This window comes from Phocoena phocoena, chromosome 5 (assembly GCF_963924675.1).
Source record: "Phocoena phocoena chromosome 5, mPhoPho1.1, whole genome shotgun sequence".
In the NCBI taxonomy this organism is placed as follows: domain Eukaryota; kingdom Metazoa; phylum Chordata; class Mammalia; order Artiodactyla; family Phocoenidae; genus Phocoena; species Phocoena phocoena.
The window spans coordinates 58,312,915-58,338,201 of NC_089223.1; the positions used below are offsets into that span (position 1 = coordinate 58,312,915).

The following is a 25,287-nucleotide window of genomic DNA, read 5'->3' on the forward strand; positions in this document are numbered from 1 at the left end:
TACTATTATGTCACACTCAATTAAAATTTCAGAGTGAAATTTTCCTTTTCTGACAAGAGAGAGCTTCTTTTACTAACAATGTAATGATTTCTGAGAAAGAGTTACAGGAGTTAAAGGTTGTTGGTACTTTGGCAAATTGTAATCCTGGCTTCTTTAAGTTATTACAGCCAGCTTGAGACCAAATGGAATGATATTACTAGAAAGAGTAAATTTCAGTATAAGATCTTTTCTTACTTATCATTTCATGGTACCAGTACTTAACTTAGTACATTTCTTTCTAAGGAATAACTGATCACATAATGCTTCCTTCTACCTTCAACACTGACCAGGGCTTTTAATATCTCTGTGCCAGCGAAGATAGATGTCCCATTCATGTCTCCTATTCCAGCTGCTTATTAGTCACTTGGGCAACCACACACAAAGCTTGCTCTCTATGCACACATGTAAGAAAGTTTCTCCAGTGAGCAAACCTAGAAGTGGATTTGCTAGTATATAAGATATGCCAATCATGTAGACATGGGCTCTACTAAATATTGCCAAGTTTCTCTCAAAAGTGGTTAACAACAATTTATATTTCAGCCAGCAAGGTATAAATATTCCATATTTTGTCTTTAATTTTATCTTTAACCACTTGAGGTTATTTCTTAAATCAATCTTGGAAAATAACATTTTTAAATGCATGCTCTTTCATCACCTTCCCTTTGAAGAAAGGGAACTCATTCATTTCTTGTCCATTTATTTTTAGGAAAAAAAATTTATTTCCCTCGTTCTTTGCCTCACTAACTCCTTTCTTCTCCTTCTTCGTTTTACTTTTTCCCTATTTTTCTAATCTTGCTCATGGAGAGTAACCATAATAGTATTGCTAGCAAAACATCTGGATTAAGAAAATTGAAATAAGTAGAAATAAATCTAACAAAGAGCCAGTCCCCAAAGCTCTAAAGTCTTTTATTTTTTTTAACATCTTTATTGGAGTATAATTGCTTTACAATGGTGTATTGGTTTCTGCTGTATAACAAGGTGAATCAGTTATACATATACATAAATCCCCATATCCCCTCCCTCTTGCTTCTCCCTCCCTCCCTTCCTATCCCACCCGTCTAGGTGGTCACAAAGCACGGAGCTGATCTCCCTGTGCTACGCGCTTCTTCCCATTAGCTATCAATCTTACATTTAGTAGTGTATATATGTCCATGCCACTCTCTCACTTTGTCTCAGCTTACCCTTCCCCCTCTCCGTGTCCTCAAATCCATGCTCTACATCTGCATCTTTATTCCTGTCCTGCCCCTAGGTTATTCAACCTATTTTTTTTTTTTTAGATTCCATACACATCTGTTAGCATATGGTCTTTTAAATTGCTCAGAATTTCCACAAAAGTTTCTAAGTCTTCTAACCCTCCAATAATTCAATCTGTTTCTTCAAGCATTTCTAGGAACAGGAACACACACACACACACCCCCCACATCAAATCTATACACCATTATATCATGTTCTATTGTATGTTTGTGTGTATTATAATTCTCTCCCTTGTAAATATAAACTGTTTCAGCTTCATGACTTGGTCAAACAAACCTGGGCTTCTTTGAAACCCACATCTACGTTTATCAACTGGGTTTCTCTGGACAGATGATTTTACATTTCTGAGTCTTATTTTCCACATCTTTACTTCATAGCATTTTTTTTAAGCGTTAAGGCAGTGTGAAACCCAGTACAATTTGGAGGGGATGTCAGGTGCTTTGTGTGTGTGTGTGTGTGTGTGTGTGTGTGTGTGTGTGTGAGAAAACGGAAGTGATCTGGAACCATCTCTTCAGTTCTCCAAAGTCCTCTCCAGAAACACCTGTAGCTCCTACATCCTACACCATCCTCCTGACAAGATCACTGGACCTCTACTTTACTAGAGCAGGTCTTGGCCGGGGATGGGGGGAGGGGAGTACACAGCAAAGCAGTGGAGACTGCTCTCTCTCAGTCTTCAGCCAAATGACTTATTTGTCTTCACTATTCTGTAAACTCGATGAGGGCAGGGCCAATGCCTGCCCTGTTCACAGTTGTAACCACAGAGTATAGCACAGTGATTGGCCTCAGCTACCTAAAGCCAAATTTCTTGAGTAATGAAAGGAAGTAAGGAAGGGAGAAAGAAGAGAGAAAGAGAGGAAGAAAGACCTATCAATCAATCATTGGACTTCTGACTTAAGCCCAGTCTGGCTCCCTGCTTCTGCTTTCTGCAGCAGGTTTGATTTTGTGCCTGAATTTCACTTTTCACCTTTGACCTTATCTTAAGATTTCCAATTCCACTTTCAAGCTTCTTCTCCACAAACAGGTTGAAGGATTTATTTTTCTGTATCAAAATAAAGAATGAATTTTCAGAACCCCCTTCCTGACTATTATCATTGTTTGTCTCAGATTTCTCTCAGTGGGCTTCTCTATAAAATATAAAAGTCTCTTTTTTTTGTTTAATGTGTAAATATGTATACTATACAGCAAAATTATCATAAATTTTGAAATTTTGTTTTCACTAATTTAAAAAGTTTATGATTTTATATTTTTATTGAACGAAGTATTTTTAAGTGACATTTTCTCTCAAAAGCAAGGTTCTTCAAAAACATTTCTTATTTAAAAAATTAGCATAAGAGGGCTTCCCTGGTGGCACAGTGGTTGAGAGTCCACCTGCCGATGCAGGGGACACGGGTTCGTGCCCCGGTCCGAGAAGATCCCACGTGCCGCGGAGCGGCTGGGCCCGTGAGCCATGGCCGCTGAGCCTGCGCGTCCGGAGCCTGTGCTCCGCAACGGGAGAGACCACAACAGTGAAAGGCCCGCGTACCGCAAAAAAAAAAAAAAAAAACCCACAAAAAATTAGCATAAGAGATAATTCTAAGTTATGAAATCAACAAACACCTAACTTCACTTGCATTTGTATATTTTTGGTAGAATTGTTTTTTCTAACATTAGTTTTAAAAATCCAGATTTTAAGGCTAAAATATTTCAGTCACCTGACACTTCAAAGAGAAAGTCCTAGATAATTTTAATTTGTATTTTCATTGGGGTAAGTGGATGCATAGAGTTTGGCTATGAATTTGTACTACTGAAGGGAATGAAGAGAAACAGGCAAATTCTTATTAAGCAAACAAAAAAAATATTATCCATTTGTTATCAGGGAAATCTGACATGTCTCATCCCATAAAATTATACAACATGGTAAATTATACCTGTAATTTAGGTATCTTAAATTTTTGGTCATTAATCATTATTATCTGAGAATTTAGCTCTGTGGTGGAAAGTAGTTATTAAGAGGGAAATACTCTTCTGCTTAAATTCATATTTTTGCTTGGCAACCCTATTCTAAGGTATTTGTTCATTGTCTAAAATTTTTAAAGAAACAACAGAGAAATAAAGCAAATGTCAGACTTTGCTATATAATAAAGTTAATTCTCAGTTATTTATGTCAATATGGATAGAAGCAGAGTATTCTAAAGTGGAACCCCTCGATAACCAGAAATCCCATGATAATCACTATTGCCAACCCTGACAAGGTGGGCTAATAATGAGCAGCCAACTATTTCAGTTCCACCTGCCTGCCCTCTGGTGGATGTGCTAATGAGCAGTGAAATGGCTACAGCAAAGACAGCTGGTGTGAGTGGGAAGCTTATTCACAAGTCATCTTTTACGAATGTGAGCTACATGTACAAATAATCATGATTATTGTCCTAATAATTATACATTATCAGGGACATCACTCTGTAGGAAAAAAAATTAATAAGTTAGTAACATTTGTGAAGCTTGCAGCTTGTCTCCTTTATTAGGAGGGTCACCTAGATGTGGGATGAATGGCTAACACTGGGCTCAGCTGTACAAAGCCAGGTCCAGCTAGCTGTGCTTTGTACAGGACTGCGATGTTGATATTCAGAGCCTGAAAAGCAGAAGGTGTTGTTCTAGGAAAGGTTTAGTCTTCAATTATGAAGAAGAAAAATACAAGACATGAAAAAACAAACATAAGAGAATTCAGCTGATGTTAAGTGGCAATGGAATAGCTATTGCAAATTTTGCAAGTTTTGGCTGTGCTCCCTGAAACATCACCAGCAGCAATGCCCTTCAGGCAGCAGCTGTCACTACAGGCAATGAAGAAGCATTGGAGAGAAAAAGAGGGGGCTCCTCTGCAGACAGGCAAACAGATGATGCATAAAAATACAGACCTGGATGAAATTAGCAACAAGTAGCTATTTTTTCTTTCTGTAAAGTTCACTCAGCTACTGAGATAGATGTAAACTAAACTTTACAGACAATGTGGCATCTCAAGTGGAACTGTGAAGCAATGCTAACCCATACACTGAGGACAAGTTTGATTTAAAATCCCACTACTTTCAGGCTCTATTTTGTGACTAGGGTGCAACGTATTTAACTAAATCGTTCAGGAAGCAGATTCAGCTACTTATTAAACACGTGATAGTTTCGAAATGTTCAAGGTTCTCTGCCCAGCACTCACATTACTCAGCTGTCAAAGTAAAGGGCTCAGATATATGATGTGAAAATTACATTTTAACGAGGTGTCACGTGTGTTTAAAGTTCTTATTCATCACTACATAGCCACAGCTTTTACTGGAGACACAGATGCACTTAATCAGCATATTATAAGGACAGAAGGTTCACCTTATCTGCATTGTTAAACTGTTATGTGTAGCCTTTTTGTTGTGGTTTTAGAGTCTACTATCTTCAACATATACAAGAATGATTACATTTACATAAACTCAAATGGCTTTCAAGAAAATGTGGATTGTATTTGGGAAGCAGAAGAGTAGGCACTAGACAGTAGCTACATGTCCTTATCATTTGTGGTTCATACTGACTGCTTGATGTGTTTCACTAAACCTCAACCAACAGATTTTTAGATCTGTTAGACACACTAAATTCAGAAAAATTTTGGCTCTGGGCTTTTCTGTCTAGTCTATTCTTATTATCAACCTGAGCCTACTTCTTCTTCTTTCAGTAGGAAATAGTGGAAAATATTTGTATATTTGACAAGGAATGTTTGGATTATTCAGTGGACACTTTAGAAACAAAATGGAAGAGTCAAAGAAAATACCTCACATCTCCTATTTTATCAATGAATAATGAACTCAGCACAAGGTGCTTTAGCAGAAAGAACTCAAGAGTGAAAGTCATTCAACACCAGTTAACTAAAGGCAAGTAAAGCAACTATTTAATTCTCTCACACCGGATATATCAGGACATCAGGTAGAATTTTAGAATTATGATGCTGACATGAGAATCACTCAAATAACTTGTGAAATAGCTAAGTATTGTTTGGAGGTTTTTAATGTGTATCTTACAAAAGATAGCCAATTGGAGGCAATGATGAATGTATAGTTTTATCGTATTTTATAGGACAGGAAAAAGGCTCAGTTAAAAGTACATTTGAGGGCTTCCCTGGTGGCGCAGTGGTTGAGAGTCCGCCTGCCGATGCAGGGGACACGGGTTCGTGCCCCGGTCTGGGAAGATCCCACATGCCACGGAGCGTCTGGGCCCGTGAGCCATGGCCGCTGAGCCTGTGCATCTGGAGCCTGTGCTCTGCAACGGGAGAGGCCACAGCAGTGAGAGGCCCGCGCACCGCAAAAAAAAAATAATAAATAAAAGTACATTTAAGAAAAATTCTAGATTTGCTAGTTCTCTGCTCAGAAAAAAAAAAAAATAGCACTTTCATATTTACTTCATCCTCAGGTGCTAATGCTTACAGGCATTTCTGATACTGGTGTCCAAAACCAAATCAATCACCTGTTCTGCACACAAAATGTATTTTCAAAGGAACACACTTATTCACTTGAATACACTTTCTATTTTCTCTAAGTTGAAAAAATTCCTGTAATTCATTAACCGAAAATTTTGAGAATAGGTTCCGAAAATAAAATTCATTGAACAGTTGTTCACTTTCTTTCTCATTGTAAATACTGACTAATTTCTCTAATTACTTCTTCTGGAAGAAAGTGCATTAGGTGTTAAAGTGCTTTGGCACTTTTTAACAGACCTAACTTCCTTTAGGTTACCAAGTATCGCTACAATCTGAGTGAAGAGAAGAAGTAGGTATGGGTGGTGTGTGGGGAATAAATGGGGTGACATAACACTTCTAGATCACAGGATTGCATGGTAAACTGTGAAGAGGACTACCTGAGAAGCATACATGTAATCTTAATAAAACAAATGTTAGGACTAATACTCCCATTCCCATAATATGCTGAAAAAGAAGGTTTCATATATATATATATATATATATATATATAAAATTCATTTATTTCTTTCTTAAATTATTCAACAAATCTTGACACAGTATGATTTCACCGTTGAAAAATAGAGGCAATTGTTTGGAGTGCAGATCTATGGTAATTATCTAATCATGAGAACTACAAATTAGATTTGCATCTGCAGAGTGTCTGACACATGGGGATACTGAGATCACTTCTGTCAAGTGAATGCATCCAGAACATAGCTTCAGTAGGCATACTTTCCACTACTAGTGTCATGGAAGGGAGCATGAATCTCCAGTTGGGCTGAATTTTAATAGCTGAGTAATTTTTAAATAAATTATATGAGCTGTAGTGCCTTAAGCCCCTCTATCAGATGATATGGATAATAATGGTCCTTGTAGGGTTGGCATGTAGATTTTATGTTAATCTTGCTATGCCTATTACATATATCATAACAATAATCTTCCGAGATAGGTATTATTTTTTTTCCATTTTATAGTTGAGGAAACTAAGACCAAGAGGCTCAGTAGCCTGCCTATAGTCAAACAAGCACCTGAGGCAGAATTAAAACACAAGTCCTTCAGGCTCCCAGATCCATGTTCAGAAGCAGTATGCCACCTCCATGGATGCTTCACCTGAGGATTTTTATCCATCTCAGAGAACATATTTGTCTCAACTTCCAACACCCAGATCTTTTAATTTACAGAATAGTAATATTAAGTAGAAGTAAAACACAGATACCCCATTACATAACAACTTCAAAAGTGTGACTTTTCAATGATTAGAGCTCAGTTGAAATCAGAGCAAAAATACTCAGCTTGCTTCCAACAGATGGCAACAGAAAATATACTGTAGATCTATGGACTTAGAATTAGTCAGAATTAGTCTTTTTGACCCTAACGTATTTATACTATAGTTGGTTTCCATACATAGACACATAAGAAGATCCGTAATAAGAATTCATTAAAAGAAATTTCTTTGAAAAATGTCAATGTAATTTATACTAAAGAAAAACACTCAGTTGAAACTGTAGAATAAGGTGAACAGCCTCCATTAATGCTAACTGAAATTCTCATATTCATGCATAAAATGCACACTTATTATTATTCTACACTTATTCTTTCTACCTCTAAACTGTTAAGTCCACACCAAAGTACTAGCTTTTTAATTTGAGCATTCATGCATGAAAATTGATAATTTTTCTTGTGATTATATATACAAATTTAATACAGCTGAAATCTCACTCTTTGCAAAACATAAGAGAGCTTCACTGTCATTTAAAAAGAGTGAAAACTGAATCTCCTGGCTTAAGTTAGGAATTTGTTTCAGAAGCTGAACTTTATCATTTCTCAGTGTTTGTCACTTTAAAAACATGCTTTTAACAAATAGGAGCACTAGTACAAGTGGGCAAGATGGCTGATAATTTAACTCCCATAATCAAACAAACAAAATTAAATGAGTGGTATAATTTTCCTATGTCCACAATTACAATGACATCATATATATGGATACACACATAATTTTGTTAATGTACGTTAGAAATATTTTTTGGCAAGTCTCTAAATACATGAGGCTATGGTATCATCTTTTTCTTTAAGGATAATTTATAAACACTAAGCTAAGAATTTGCTTCAGTCCATCAAATCAAAACCTGGAATGTTAATTAATTTTAACCTATCTATTATTCTAAAAAAATAATGCATGATCTTTCCAATAAATAAAATGAATATACATTACTGCTCCTTATTCACGAACATTAAAAGATGGTGAGTTATTATATGTTATTTCTTTGGAGGCAATTAGAAATTACTCCAGTTACAATTAAAAGTCAAAAAAGGCTAAGAACCACTCATCAAGAGTTTTCACTGCCAAAATATGAATTTTGGTTTAAGAACATCACAGATCTGAAAGAACTGTCTTCCCAGAATATTCCAGATGATTTGCTTAGGTTTTTAATTGAAGGATGTGTTGGATTGAGAAACCTTACCTGTACAGAGGTTAGCCAGGTCTACGAGATTTTTGAGAACTTAGTAAGGAGAAGTTGCTTTTGCTGTATATTAGGCTTCTCCTTCCACACAAAGCAATTCAACATAATATCAGCATTGCTGGCCATGGAAAGAATTGCCGTCACTCTTACAGGGATTAGAGAAAATGCCACCCAATTTGACATTCTATCACAGTGAGAAGTGGAAAGGCATTCATTCATTCATCCATTCATTCATTCAACAAAGAATTATTGAGCCTTTATTTTCTATATGCCATATATGACACTAGTGTCTAAGAAGGCAGAAATAATGGTCAGATGAAAAATAATAAAAAGATGGGTAAGGCAAGATTACTGGCTCTATGGCACTTAGAATCTAATTGTATAAGAAGATATGTATATAGTGAAGTAAGTTAGTAAGCAGAATGACATGCTAGTAAAAGCAATGCAGAAAATAAGAAATATTAACATGTAAGCACTAGAAGAAAAAAATTAAACTATGAATTTCTACGTTACTATCACCTATATCTTACTTTTCCATTATACTTTATCAGGAGGAACAATATTATTGCTAGTTAAAATAATTTAACTTCTAGACAAAGATAATTCTGCTCATTTGTGCAAATAGAAATGTAAAAGATAAAGCAATTTATGACTGTCTTTAAATAATATTAAAAGTAAACAGTATGTCCTAGAGAGGAAAAATACAATTTTAAAGAATGGGAATTAAAGCTTATCTCATTTTTTTCAAAGCTGAGTTTTGCACTGCTGTTTCTTATAAAATTGAGATCTATTTTTTTGTCTGTATCAGTTATGAACATTTTTCTGTATGTATTAATTAGATACACTCAGACATATGTACAGTCAAACCGACAATATTCCCAGTAGGGGTGGTCATATATGATGCTCTTAGTGAGTTGAATATATTAGTGCAGGCCTCCTGAAGAATTATATCAAGCCAGCCCTTTGACATTTTCCAAGTGGAGAGCACTTTGCAGGGCATGTCACAATTAATTAGATGGGATGGCATTCTATTTTTGCAAAGGTTTTGTGTACTTCACTACAAAAAGAACTAACTAGCTGATAATGAAAATGCCCTTCAAATAAGGGCTGAAGGTTGGAGACTAGCTGCACGGAGGAGGAAGAGTCAGTTTCTTATGCCTATATTTTTTTAAAGTTGAAAGTGATTAACAGCAACAATTTTTTAGCTGAAAAGACAATGAATAACTTTCAATACACAGGCCAGAAGACCACAAAAGGATGTCTAATCAAAATATACAATCAACTTACTAAGAGCAAGTTGTAAATATTGCCCCTTAAAGTACCATCAAAAGTCAAACTTACCTGATCTACTATCCAGAGGTCCAAAATCCAAAGAATATTTCACGACGTGATAGTTATTCCATACATAAAGAAGGTTGTCCCTGGGATTGTAATCCACAGCTGCTATGTACTGGTATGAATTGGGAAAGGGTACATCCACCAAACTATCCTTACTTTGGTCGGTGTTGTAAATGTAGTCAATCTTATTCCCTGTGGCCTCATTGTCATCATCCTCATATACAGATTTGACCACATATAGAATCCCACATATCATAAATGCGTTGGAAGCTGACCTTTTATCATATGCAGTATCCCATGTCCCTTCAATCCGCAGGGTGTAAGGGTTCAACTGACTAATGACAATTTTACCATTGTTTTGTTCTGTTGCATAGATTACCCATAGCCCATTCTCATCCACTGCCAGGTCTATGTCAGATTTGCCTCCCCAACGGTAAGGGGAGGTATCATGGTAATTGGCATTTGCTATGATAGCCTCTCCACTCTTTATCCTAGTCCGCAAATCAAACTTTACTATGTTCCTGGTGCGCTCTTTATTGAAGAACAAAGCTCCGTCATACACTACAAATCCTGTGCCATCCACCCTGTGAGGGAGCTTGTAGGTTGTAGTTGGCCTTCCAGCAATGAAGTCATCCTTGGACGAGTACTCAGTCAGGGTATCAGTTCTGTAGGGGGTCCAGGGCATATAATAAATCTTGTCAGAAGCCTGCAGAGGGTCTTTGCACCATGCCCCAGATTGGTGGTCGGACTCAAACAAATGTTCACTCTGGTATACTCCTTTTAGTAGTCCAGGACAAAGAAAGACTGTTGGAAGGGAAAGAGTCAAAATAATAAATGTATTAATTTTAATATTTTGTCATATATTCTTATTTTTCACCAAATGGAATTCAACTCTAACAAGAAATACCCACCACCACTTAATTATTTTGCTGTATTCTTCTGAGAACATAAAGTAGTCGTCCACATTAATTTTGACATTTGTTCATAATCATTTTGATTTCATTTGCTGAAAAACTTTGGCCTTTTAAAGAGTGGCTGTGCTTTCCTTTGCTCTTTACCTTTGCAAGTGTCTTACAATAATTTTGGATATGCTATATATATAATTGTGACTTATGTCTATGTATTCTATAGACATATAACAAATATAAATTTTTATATGTGATGGTTTTATATATCTTAATTGGAATTTTTAAAGAAATTGTTTTCATTCTGATGCTATTAACTATTCTATACTTATTAAGAAGCATATGGAAATATAATAGTAATTAAAATATAATAATAAGGGAAAAGAAAAGCCCTGTAATACAGGCCACTGAGCCTTCTAGGTAAAAAGCTCTTAAAGCTGCTATAGCACACACAGAGCATGCAACCCACACAATTAAAAATGAGTGATGGATGGATACTGGAAGGAAAAAGAGAAAGGAAGAAAAAGAAAGGAAAGAAGGAATAAGGAAAGAAGAAAAGGTGAAAGGTTACAGAGAAGAACCCAAGATCTAGATTTTAATCAGTTAAAAATGTCCTGTTAAATACAGTAGTATTGGAACTTAAAAACATGTACCTTTTACTGTTACATGAGAAGAACATTAAAAAACAAGATTACTTGCTAAAATATTTTGCTGCTCATACTTCAGACTGAAAATGGGCAGGAATTATCTGATTCAGTTGATTTTTAGTATGATTCAGTAGCACATCATATGAGTGGTGGTAAAAAAAAAAAAAAAACTTGGCCAATTCATCTGTAATGAAGCGGCTAAAAAGCAATGTTTCCCAAAGGGAGGTCATTGAAGCACCTGTTTTAAGTGGTTTAGCCACATATTACACAGAAAAAAAACAGGGATCCCTAGCCATCTGTGTTTAAGAAATATCATATGAAACATAATACCAGGACTCTAATAGCTGAGGTACATTAGTGAATCTCCAAGATGGAAGTGGGGAGGGTGAGCAAATTTCACAAACTAATTTGATCATGGAACCCTTTCTACAGAGCCTGATCGGGTGTAATGTTCTGCTGAACCTGCTATGGGAAACAGTGCTCCAATATTTTTGCAGAGAAAACACATTGAAAAATAATCATGCAGTCCACTGTTATGTTTGAAATGATTAGAAGTGTATTGGGAGGAGAAATTAGGAAATCACAAGAAATTTGGATGTTGACCCATATTTTAATGATTAAAGTATTATTCTCTTGGTATTAGTGATTAGCTCTTTAACAACAACTATAAACCTACATCCAATGGAAAATAATCTAAGATGAAACTCAGCTAGGGTTTACAGATTATTAAAAAGGAAAGTACATTATTAAAATGCCCAAAGTTTTAATTTTGGAAAAATGAAAAGTTTAGGGGAAAAGTTAACTATCAAAATCTTCCATAGCAAGGATAGAGGGCCATCATCAAATTATACTCGATAATAAAATTGATTATTAGAAGAATTTCTCGGGATTCTAATATGATGTCTATAATTATAAACGATGGGTAGGTATTATTGTCAAAATTGTATATAAACTTTATGCTAGTTAATAATCAGCCCTTGGTTACTAAAGCAATTTATTTTAAGGTATTTTAGAAAACCACCTCCCCTTTTCCCCTAATAGTTAAAAATTAAAGGAACAGGGGAACCACACCAGAGCTATGGAAAATTATCTAGTATAGAAATAAAAACAAATCTAAAGCAGTTACTATCCAAAACCATCTACTGTTTTTCTAACTGCTTAAATAAAGAGGAATAGAATGCACGGTTGAAAATTTTACACTATTAAACTGTTTTAGGATTAAAAAAATCAAACCAGCACTGGTCAGTACAACAGACTAAAGTGAAGTTGAGCAGCAGAAGTAGTAAATAAATTTTCATAAAATAGATAAGAATTAATAACAAAATTATTTTAACTAGATGTTAAACTGTTAAATAACTTAGCCTATAAATAGTATATAATTTATGAAAGGTATTTAATTACCTTTTTGTTCCACTTCTATTGGAGAGAGAGAAGTAAAGAGAGAGAGGAGAAAAGAGAATAGATTAATGGTACGATATTGGCCAAGCACTTTTTATTCACCTCTTCCAAACTGAAAGTAAATTATTTATTTCACTCATACTTGTTTTATTGAACATTATGTTTTTTAAAAAAACCCATTCCTCTATAAAATTATTTTTAAGAAACAATCACATTATAAGCTTAAAAATACAGTACAAACTTGGAAAAAATAAGGCAAAAGTTAATCAAGCTAAGACTGAATAAACATACCATTCCAAATTATAGACATAGGGAATACAATATTCATAATAATAACACAAATATTTTCCATGTGAAAGACAGGTTGGTAACTATACATAGAAAGCTTTCAGATAGCTGGGATAGTCTCATTTATTAAATATTATAGTTTATATCACTATTTAACATAATAGTCTTGCTTTTTACCCATCTCAAAAATTGATGTCTTCAGAAGAAACTACTCTGTAATTCATTTCCTAAGGCCTAATATTTTCTATATGTTGTCAGTATTATGAGAAATGTACTTCATGGGGTGACACATTAACAGGGAATGATCTCATTCTGAATAAACATATTTAGAATCTTTATTGAAGAAAGTTCTAGTCCTCACACTCAACAATATTTTATATTATTGTGGAAAAATACCGTCTTTCAGAAAAATCTGTATCTGAAGGTTGATATAAATAATAAGCCACCTGCCCTGGGCTTTTCTGAAATTCCTAAGAGAGCCTTTCAACAAACTCTTAAAAGAATAAATTGGTATCCTCAAACACGTTATGGTTATGTATCTTTCAAATTAGATTCCATTATTATTTTAAGATATTGACTAATACAAGTCAGGGAAAATTCAGGGAAATTATAACATATTCATGAAACTCATCAAGCAGCATCTTCTTTATCTTGTAAACATTTGTCTCATTGGAGACAATTTGCCTAGACCACAACAAGAAAAAAAAAAAGAATCAATGGGAAAAAAGAGTCAGGAAAGAATGGGTTCATAATACAAACTTTGAAAAAAAATCACAGATTTCAAGTGATACAAATCTAAGATAATTTCAGTGGAAGGGATAAATTGAGCTACTATGCACAATAAATAAAACTACAGGAAATTTTTAAAACAAGGGAGAAATATCATTTTGGATAGTTACTTTTAGGTGAGATTTTTGTGCATTGACCTAAGCTCATGTCTTCAATTGTTGGCAAAATCACACTCATTTCTCTCCACTGACTTTTTTTGAAAGCTCAGTATCACACGTGTTAGAAGACAAAAATGGAATATATGAAAAGTTATGCTTAGGAAGTTGTAAATGGGGTTCTCTTTTTAAGATTCCTTATCTCATTAATTTACAAATCTTATTTTTAGCAATATTTCTAGGACTCTTAAGAACTCTATGATACTTATACTGTTAAAATTTATCATCATCCTCAATTATGGATCTTTATCAAGTAACTGTACTGTTCACTGGACTGTATGCCTCATTATAGGTCAGTTAAAAGCTTTACCTAAGAGATGCACTTCATGCTATGGCTAGATTACTAACAAACCTGAGTTCAGACTGACAACTAGAAGAACCATAACTAAGCACCTTAAAAATTATTTAATCAGAAGAGCTTCAAGATGGCAGAAGAAGAAGACTTGGAGATCACAGGACATATTTAGAGTGATGAAAGGGAAAAACCTACAACCAAGATTACTCTACCCAGCAAGATCTCATTCACATTCGACGAAGAAACTAAAACCTTTACAAAGCAAAAGCTATGACAATTCAGCACCAGCAAACCAACTTTACAACAAATGCTAAAGGAACTTCTCTAGGCAGGAAACACAAGAGAAGGCAAAGACCTACAATAACAAATCCAAAACAAGAAAATGGTAATAGGAACATACATATAGATAATTACCTTAAGTATAAATGGATTAAATGCTCCAACTAAAAGACACAGACTGGCTGAATGGATATAAAACAAGACCCATACATATGCTGACTACAAGAGACCCAGTTCAGACCTAGGGACACAGACAGACTGAAAGTGAGGAGATGGAAAAAGATATTACATGCAAAAGAAAATCAAAAGAAAGCTGGAGTAGCAATCCTCATATCAGACAAGTAGACTTTAAAATAAAGACTATTAGAAGAGACAAAGAAGGACACTCCATAATGATCAAGGGATCAATCCAAGAAGAAGATATAAAAATAGTAAATATTTATGTTCCCAACATAGGAGCACCCCAGTACATAAGGCAAATATTAACAGCTATAAAAGGGGAAATCAACAGTAACACAATCATAGTAGGGGACTTTAAAACCCCGCTTTCACCAATGGACAGATCATCCAAAATGACAATAAATAGGAAACACAAGCTTTTAATGATACATTAAACAAGATGGACTTAATTGATATTTATATGACATTCCATCCAAAAGCAACCAATACACTTTCTTCACAAGTGCTCATGGAACATTCTCCAGGATAGATCATATCTTGGGTAACATATCAAGCCTTGGTAAATTTAATAAAATTGGAATCGTATCAAGTGTCTTTTCTGACCACAACATTATGAGACTAGATATCAATTATAGGAAAAAGAAATCTGTAAAAAATATAAACACATGGAGGCTAAGCAATTCACTACTTAATAACCCAGAGATCACTGAAGAAATCAAAGAGGAACTCAAAATATACCTAGAAACAAATGACAGTGAAAACACAACGACCCAAAACCTATGGGATGTAGCAAAAGCAGGTCTGAGAGGGGAGTTTACAGCAATAAAATCCTAACTCAAGAAACAAGAAACATCTCAAATAAACAATCAAACGTTACACCTAAAGAAATTAGAGAACCAAAAAAAAAAAAAAAAGTTAGCAGCTAGCAGAAGGACAAACATCATAGAGATCAGATCAGAAATAAATAAAAAAGAAATGAAGGAAATGATAGGAAAGATCAATAAAACTAAAAGCTGGTTCTTTGAGAAGGTAAACAAAATTGATAAACCATTAGCCAGACTCATCAAGAAAAAAAGGGAGAAGACTCAAATCAATAGAGTTAGAAATGAAAAAGAATAACAACTGACACTGCAGAAATACAAAGGATCATGAGAGATTACTACAAGCAACTCTATGCCAATAAAATGGACAACCTGGAAGAAATGGACACATTCTTAGAAATGCACAACCTTCGGAGACTGAACCAGGAAGTAATAGAAAATATGAACAGACAAATCACAAGCACTAAAATAGAAACTGTAATTAAAAATCTTCCAACAGACAAAACCCCAGGAGCAGATGGCTTCACAGGTGAATTCTATCAAATATTTAGAGAAGAGCTAACAGCTATCCTTCTCAAACTCTTTCAAAATATAGCAAAGGAAGGAACACTCCCAAATTCATTCTAAGAGGTCACCATCACCCTGATACCAAAACCAGAGAGAGATGTCACAAAGAAAGAAAACTACAGGTCAATATCACTGATGAACATAGATGCAAATATCCTCAAGAAAATACTAGCAAACAGAATCCAACAGCACATTAAAAGGATCATACACCATGATCAAATGGGGTTTATCCCAGGAATGCAAGGATTCTTCAGTATATATGCAAATCAATCAATGTGATACACCATATTAACAAACTGAAGGAGAAAAATCATATGATCATCTCAATAGATGCAGAAAAAGCTTTTGACAAAATTCAACATCCATTTATGATAAAAACCCTTCAGAAAGTAGACTTAGAGGGAACTTACCTCAAAAAATAAAGGCCATATAGGGCAAACCCACAGCCAACATCGTCCTCAATGGTGAAAAACTGAAACCATTTCCTCTAAGATCAGGAACAAACCAGGGTTGCCCACTCTCACCACTATTATTCAACATAGTTTTGGAAGTTTTAGCCACAGCAATCAGAGAAGAGAAAGAAATAAATCCAAAACGGAAAAGAAGTAAAGCTGTCATTGTTTGCAGATGACATGATACTATACATAGAGAATCCTAAAGATGCTACCAGAAAACTACTAGAGCTAATCAATGACTTTGCTAAAGTAGCAAGATACAAAATTAATGCACAGAAATCTCTTGCATTCCTAAACACTAATGATGAAAAATCTGAAAGTGAAATTAAGAAAACACTCCTATTTACCATTGCAACAAAAAGAATAAAATACCTAGCAATAAACTTACCTAAGGAGACAATAACCTGTATGCAGAAATCTATAAGACACTGATGAAAGAAATTAAAGATGATACAAATAGATGGAGAGATTTACTATGTTCTTGGATTGGAAGAATTAACATTGTGAAAATGACTATACTACTTAAAGCAACCTACAGATTCAATGCAATCTCTATCAAACTACCACTGGCATTTTTCTCAGAATTAGAACAAAAAATTGCACAATTTGTATGGAAACATAAATCACCCTGAATAGACAAAGCAATCTTGAGAAAGCAAAAGAGAGCTGGAGGAATCAGGCTCCCTGACTTCAGACTAAACTACAAAGCTACAGTAATCAAGTCAGTATGGTACTGGCACAAAAATAAAAATATAGATTAATTGAACAGAATAGAAAGCCCAGAGTTAAACCCATGCACATATGGTCACCTTATCTTTGATAAAGGAGGCAAGAATATACAATGGAGAAGAGACACCCTCTTCAATAAGTGGTGCTGGAAAAACTGGACAGGTACATCTAAAAGAATGAAATGAGAACACTCCCTAACACCATACACAAAAATAAACTCAAAATGGATTAAAGACCTAAATGTAAGTCCAGACACTATAAAACTCTTAGAGGAAAACATAGGCAAAACACTCTATGACATAAATCACAGCAAGATCCTTTTTGATCCACCTCCTAGAGAAATGGAAACAAAAACAAAAAACAATGGGACCTAATGAAACTTAAAATCTTATGCACAGCAAAGGAAACTATAAACAAAACGAAAAGACAACCCTCAAAATGGGAGAAAATATTTGCAAATGAAGCAACTGATAAAGGATTAATCTCCAAAATCTACAAGCAGCTCATGCAGCTCAATATCAAAAAAACAAACAACCCAATCCAAAAATGGGCAGCAGACCTAAATAGACATTTCTCCAAAGAAGATATACAGATTGCCAACAAACACATGAAAGAATGCTTAACATCACTAATCATTAGAGAAATGCAAATCAAAACTACAATAAGATATCACCTCACACTGGTCAGAATGGCCATCATCAAAAAATCTACAAACAATAAATGCTGGAGAGGGTGTGGAGAAAAGGGAACCCTCTTGCACTGTTGGTTGGAATGTAAATTGATACAGCCACTATGGAGAACAGTATGGAGGTTCCTGAGAAAACTAAAAATAGAACTACCATATGACCCAGCAATCCCACTACTGGACATATACCCTGAGAAAACCATCATTCAAAATGAGTCATGTACCACAATGTTTATTGAAGCTCTATTTACAATTCCAGGACATGGAAGCAACCTATGTGTCCATCAACAAATGAATGGATAATGAAGGTTAGGCACATACATACAATGGAATATTACTCAGCCATAAAAGAAACGAAATTGAGTTATTTGTAGTGAGGTGGATGGACCTAGATTCTATCATACAGAGTGAAGTAAGTGAGAAAGAGAAGAACAAATACCATATGCTAACACATATATATGGAACTAAAAAAAAAGGTTCTGAAGAACCTACGGGCAGGACAGGAATAAAGATGCAGATGTAGAGAATGGACTTGCGGACACGGGGAGGGGGAAGTGGGACTTCGTCTCACTGGGACGAAGTGAGAGAGTGTTATGGATATATGTACACTACCAAATGTAAAATAGATAGCTAGTGGGAAGCAGCTGCACAGCACCAGGAGATCAGCTCGGTGCTTTGTGACCACCTGGAGGGGTGGGATAGGGAGGGTGGGAGGGAGGGAAACACAAGAGAGTAGAGATATGGGGATATATGTATATGTATAACTGATTCACTTTGTTATAAGGCAGAAACTAACACACCATTGTAAAGCAATTAAATTATACTCCAGTAAAGATGTTAAAAAATTATTTAATCAAAAGCCAACTGTTAAAAAAGGTAACATAAAAGATTATACTAATGCCCATTAAAATAATGAATTAAATGTGATTTCAAAAGTGCAAAAATTTTTTAATCAATAGTCTCAAAAGTTTGGACTTGAGGCCCATTTTACAATGAAGTTGGAAGTTCGGAATGGAATCTTACACTAAAGTTGACATTTTTCAAGCACTAGCCTATACAGCGATTTCTAGAACTTATTTCATTCCTTGAAATAGCTCTAAATATATATCCTTTGAATTATATATGAAGGTATTTATATTCTACAACATAAAATGTACACTCACACAACTTTAGTCTTATTCCACATAAAATTCTTCAACTTAGATTGCAATTGCCCTAGCTTCTTGGTGATTAGTACTTCTCTCTCCAACAAATATTTAATGAGGTAGATGGCATATATGGTAAAAAGTATTGATAAGTTATTTATTATAGTCTATAAATACTATTTTACAATTCAATGGACATTTTTATTTTTCCAACAACTTTTACCTCTTTTTTTCTAAATTGTCATTAGGTAAAATTTAACTTTTTTTTTTTTTTTTTTTTTTCCTTTTTGCGGTACGCGGGCCTCTCACTGCTGTGGCCTCTCCCGTTGTGGAGCACAGGCTCCGGACGCACAGGCTCAGCGGCCATGGCTCACGGGCCCAGCCGCTCCGCGGCATGTGGGATCCTCCCGGACCGGGGCACGAACCCGTGTCCCCTGCATCGGCAGGAGGACTCTCAACCACTGCGCCACCAGGGAAGCCCCAAAATTTAACTTTTAATTCTCTGGTCCTGGTCTAACGTGAAGAAATTGGCAGGAACTGTAGCATAAGTAAAGCGTGCCTCTGGTACTGCAGGTGACTCAAAATTAAGATTTATTAGGCAGTTGTACTTTGGAGAAAATTATTATGGTCTTGCCTATGTCGTGACTGGCTGTAGCCCATTCATCATTTATTTGCTAGTTTCAAGACTAAAGTAAAATATCCTATAATTTTAGTTGAAGTAAGTACACACAAATCAAATTCCCATAACAAAAACTGGCAAGGCAAACATGATTTGTCACTGAAAAGCTTAGTAACATTTAGGATTGGCCAGTCATTGCCTATCATCTAATTCTGATTCTAGAAGCTTCCCTCACCTGAAAAAATAAACAAAAAACATGCAAACAAATTGCCTGCATACAGAAAACATGCTTACCACAGTATCCTTCACAAGTTCACAATGCCTGGCACATAATACATACTTGATGAACAGCTATTGAATTAATACAAAATCCACAGAGGTGATTAATTCTGCTTCTCAATATTTTAAGCATGTAGTAAAAAGAAAAACGTGGCAAAAGAGAATCTGAACTTGTTATATAGACTCATACGTGCAATGCATATCTGCATGATGTCTTTCAATATTTTAATGCAATACTTTTGAATTGTGTTCCTTAATTAGAAAAGGTATAGATGAGAGAGCATATGCATGCATTGCCAAGTTTTTTTTAAGTTGTATTGCAAATTACAGAGAAATAAAATTGTTGCACGCCAAAAATTGTTAGAACTAAATTGCTATAACTAAGAACTATGAAATTGTCTCTAATTCTAATGTAGCTTAAAATTTCTTTTCTTTTAAACTGCAAGTCATACAACACATTTTCTATCTATGATTTAAAGGTTCCAAATGAGTAGAATGTTAGAATACAATGATGCCTCTGGATCTCCGTAATATATAAATAAAAAGATACTTAGGAGTAGCATAGGATAGTAATGAAATATTAAATAATTTATAAACAAAGATTTTCATCATTGAAATGTACTAGTTTTGTTTTTGTTTTTGTTTTTGCGGTATGCAGGCCTCTCACCGCTGTGGCCTCTCCCGTTGCGCTCCGGATGCGCAGGCTCAGCGGCCATGGCTCATGGGCCCAGCCGCTCCGCGGCACGTGGGACCCTCCCGGACCGGGACACGAACCTGCGTCCCCTGCGTCAGTAGGTGGACCCCCAACCACTGCGCCACCAGGGAAGACCATGTAGTAGTATTTTGAATAGAATTATTTTCTTGGTTACATTTGGCTTAGACTATGAAAATACATTTGGGTACACTTATCACAGGCCAGCTGGGCAGTTAAGGAGATGGCAGAAAGGCAAACTAAGTAAGTAATAAGCAAATCAGTCTTTGATGAAAATTTGCCAGTGCATTATCTACAAACAAAATCATCTATAAGTGGATAACCAAAAGTTCACAGTAATATTTTATATCAGTATAGTACTAAGTAAACGAAATGTTTTCATATGAATCACTTGCTTTAATTCTTTAAACAACACTGTGATATGGTGCTAGTTACTACCATATCAGAGACAAGTCAACTGAAACTCAAAAGGATTTGACCCAGGTCAACACTAGTAGGTGGCAGAGTCCTATCATTTGTCTAATATCATACACTGGTTCTCACAACATGTAAACTCAATGAAACACAGTTTGTTGCATTCTTGCTCTCCGTTTCCTTTCTGTCACCAAATCCAAGCAGGAGTGTACTTTAGAGGAGATTAATAACATAAATGGAAACTCCCTAAGCTCAGGCACTGTGTCTATTATAAAAACTAACAATAATTAAGTATGTACCACATGCCACATATTGCATATGATACTAATTTAATCATCTCACAACAACCTTATGAGGTAGATATTCTCATTATCTTAAGTTTTCTAATGACAAAACAGGCACAAAGATGCATGGATCTTTTGTTAATAAGTAGCAGAGCTGGAATTCAAATCCAAGTTTTGATCTTATTCATCACTGCATCTTCAATGCCCAGCACACAGAAAGAGCTCAATTAATATTTCTTACGCCTCCATGCAATGATGAATTGCGCTGTGTTATTTTCAAAGAAAGGAACTGAATGTCATACTTTTCAGTGCTATCAAGCCTGAGAATGGTGATGCAATCCATATCTCCAGAGAAGATAAAATAATAGAAAAAATGGGTTCCTCATTTCTTGGCCAAGGAAACGAGATATTTCTTATCACCAGAAACAAACCAGTTCTGAATACCTCATGTCCTGTTAATTATTATTCTGAAGCAGAGAAAATTCTCTCTTCTTCCATTTCACATCCACCAAGAAAATACAGAAGCACTTCAATAAACAGAAATAAAAAGATCTCTGAAGTTAATTAATTTTTTGGTATATTACATATGAAAAATTCTGACAGACATCTGTCTCTTTCAGTAAACAAAGTGCTAATCCTTTATTTAATGAAAGACAAGGGTAATCTCTGCAGCTCAGCTTCTAAATTATGTTTTTCAAATGATACCCATGCATCAGTGAAGAAAAGTGCCGCTCAAGCACCTTGTATTACAATGGCTTTACATAATGTGTTTCCAAAATTATCACCTCCTAATGAATTTCATCCTGGAGTGTGTAGACTGAAAATGTCAATAATTTATAAAATGCTTTCACTAGTCCCATTATAATTTAAGCACTTAAATACAATATCTATAGATGCTGCAGAAAATGAGACTGCCTTTTATTTTGTATTAACTTTCCATTCCATTGATGTATCTGTAAAAGCTTTCAAACTGTTAATTTAGCCTTTTAAAAGAAAATGGTGCTATTAGTTGACTCCTTTGTGAATCTATTGGTAATAGCTTCTAGTGAAAATAGTAATTTTCAAAGTTATTATTGGTAACAGTTAAAGTCAACAACACATTTGGTTCATCTAAGATGTACCCTTGTCATAATGATTTGTCACCACTATGTAAAAACCATGTGGCATTTAGAGTTGCTAAATAAAAAACAAAGGCAGAGTCCCCTCAGAGAGTACTAGACTATATATGCATATTTATATATTAGATCCGCTGACTGCATTTTTTATGTGCAAGGCCCTCAGAGCTGTGAATACAGAGATAACTAATAACAATCATAATACCTAACAGTTACTGATCATATACTATGTGAATAGTCATCCAGTAGATCATTTTCTTTAGTCCTCAAAGAAACTGGATTTGCTGGTACTATTATGAATATGTTACAAGGGAGGAACTGATCTCTGCCTTAGGGAAGCTTATAATAAGTGGTGATTTTCAGTTTACCAATAAGTGGTATTCAGTTTACCACCAATAAGTTCCTTTTAAATGCTTTCAAAGGAGCTAGTATAAAAAGATTAAAAATAGACAAGAGGGCTTCTCTGGTGGCACAGTGGTTGAGTGTCTGCCTGCCAACGCAGGGGACACGGGTTCATGCCCCGGTCTGGGAAGATCCCACATGCCGCGGAGCGGCTAGGCCTGTGAGCCATAGACGCTGAGCCTGCGCGTCCGGAACCTGTGCTCTGCAACGGGAGAGGCCACAACAGTGAGAGGCCCGCGTACCGCAAAAAAAAAAAAAAAAAAGACAAGAAGAGAAGTGAAAGGCAGAGAAAGGGGAATTGTTAAGAGAAGCTGAAGTTAGAAACACATAGCATAACAGTTTGACTACCATCAAATTTCTTGTGGAAAATGTTATCCATTTGCTCTTGAGAAATATAGTTTTCACTGATGCCTATTACTAGGTTCTATGGATACAGCTCTGCATATCTAAACAAATAAAATACTCAAAATGAATCTAAATAAAGTCCCAGATAGTTAGTAAATACCTTATAATTAATGTTCCCAGGGTTCTAGGGCTGAAAGTTCTTTTTAGGTATCTAGTCCCAGCCAGTATTTTACAAATTAGAAAAATGAAGCCAGAGAATTAAGATAATAGCCCCAAATCAGTTTAATTATGTTTTTTTTTTTTTTTTTTGCCGTACGTGGGCCTCGCACTGTTGTGGCCTCTCCTCCTGCGGAGCACAGGCTCCAGACGCGCAGGCTCAGCGGCCATGGCTCACGGGCCCAGCCGCTCCACGACATGTGGGATCTTCCCAGACCGGGACACGAACCCCTGTTCCCTGCATCGGCAGGCGGACTCTCAACCACTGCGGCACCAGGGAAGCCCTGAATTATGGTTTTAATAGTATTAAAAACAAATTATTAAGTAATGTGAATATTTTGAGACACTTAACAACTTTACGCATTGTGAGGGCAGAAATGGCTATCCTAATTTTATTGATGAGAAAAACCAGAAGCTGAAAGAAGTCAAGTTACTTTACTTTTGACTAAACATTATTCTTTCAGTCTTCACCAGAGCTCTTAAGATCTTGTGAATTATTCTTGGAACTGAAAATTTTTATCATCACTTGGTGCAAGAGAAAGGGACAACAAAACCCACAGTGACATTCAGTAAGGAAAAAAAGAAAACAACATTTTGAAGAATAGCTTAGGAATCTGAGGACCTACTACGTACTAGGGTACTTTGTAGAACTCTTCCAAATATCCCAACCAACCTGAACTAGATTCACTAGCCAAAGAGCAGAAAATATTTTGTATTCAGTAATAGCATAGATAATAATATAAATATGATTTTTGGAACTATAAACAAAATTAATCTCAGAATTCGTTAGTAGAAAATATACACCAAAAATATATAGAAAAAGTGCTTCAGATGATTCTAATGTGCAGCCACATTTAGGTGCCACTGCTTAAGCTTTTGAACCGCTGCTACATATTTTCACCTCATCTTCCTATGAGAATACCCAACTGTATTTTTTTTCTTTTTCTTTTTTTTAACTGTCTTATTATAAGATTTACTGTCTTAAATAAGATTGAGAAATTTAACGCTGAGCGGGACGAGAGGAAAATGGCGGGACGAGGGGAAGATGGTGGAATGAGGGGAAGATGGCGGAAGAGTAAGATGTGGAGATCACCTTCCTCCGCACAGATACACCAGAAATACATCTACGTGTGGAACAACTCCCACAGAACACCTACTGAATGCTGGCATAAGACCTGAGACCTCCCCAAAGGCAAGAAACTCCCCACGTACCTGGGTAGGGCAAAAGAATAAAGTATAAACAGAGACAAAAGGATAGGGACGGGACCTGCACCAGTGGGAGGGAGCTGTGAAGGAGGAAAGGTTTCTACACACTAGGAAGCCCCTTCGCGGGCAGAGACTGCGGGTGGCGGAGGGGGGAAGCTTCAGAGCCGCGGAGGAGAGCGCAGCCACAGGAGCGAGGAGGGAAAAGCTGAGAGATTCCCGCACAGAGGATCGGTGCCGACCAGCACTCACCAGCCCAAGAGGCTTGTCTGCTCACCTGCCGGTGCGGGCGGGGCTGGGAGCTGAGGCTCGGGCTTCTGTCAGAGCGCAGGGAGAGGACTGGGGTTGGCGGCGTGAACACAGCCTGCAGGGGGCTAGTGCACCACGGCTAGCCGGGAGGGAGTCCGGGGCAAAGTCTGGACCTGCCGAAGAGGCAAGAGACTTTTTCTTCCCTCATTGTTTCCTGGTGCACGAGGAGAAGGGATTCAGAGCGTGCAAGGGATTCAGAGCGCTGCTTAAACGAGCTCCAGAGACGGGAGCGAGCCGCGGCTAAAGCGCGGACCCCAGAGACAGTCATGAGACACTAAGGCTGCTGCTGCCGCCACCAAGAAGCCTGTGTGCGAGCACAGGTCACTATCCACACCCCCATTCCGGGGAGCCGGCGCAGCCCGCCACTGCCAGGCTCCTGGGATCCAGGGACAACTTCCCCGGGAGAACGCACCGTGTGCCTCAGGCTAGTGCGACGTCACAGAGGCCTCTGCCGCCGCAGGCCCGCCCCGCACTCTGAGCCCCTCCCTCCCCCCCGGCG

The 25,287-nt window shown here is 36.4% G+C and overlaps 1 protein-coding gene across 29 annotated transcripts in view; it reads right to left on the reverse strand.

Annotated features, from left to right (window-relative positions):
- Nucleotides 1-25,287, reverse strand: part of ADGRL3 (adhesion G protein-coupled receptor L3) — a 571,254-nt gene that overhangs the window by 311,919 nt on the left and 234,048 nt on the right. For 25 of the 29 annotated variants that reach the window (XM_065878047.1, XM_065878033.1, XM_065878042.1 and 22 more), the window contains 2 exons: nt 12,506-12,520; nt 9,556-10,356 (listed from right to left, as the gene is read on the reverse strand). In XM_065878047.1, coding sequence (XP_065734119.1) covers nt 9,556-10,356; nt 12,506-12,520 — 816 coding nt within the window. The remainder of the gene's footprint in view (nt 1-9,555; nt 10,357-12,505; nt 12,521-25,287) is intronic. The other 4 variants (XM_065878030.1, XM_065878049.1, XM_065878046.1 and 1 more) reach the window with 1 other exon arrangement.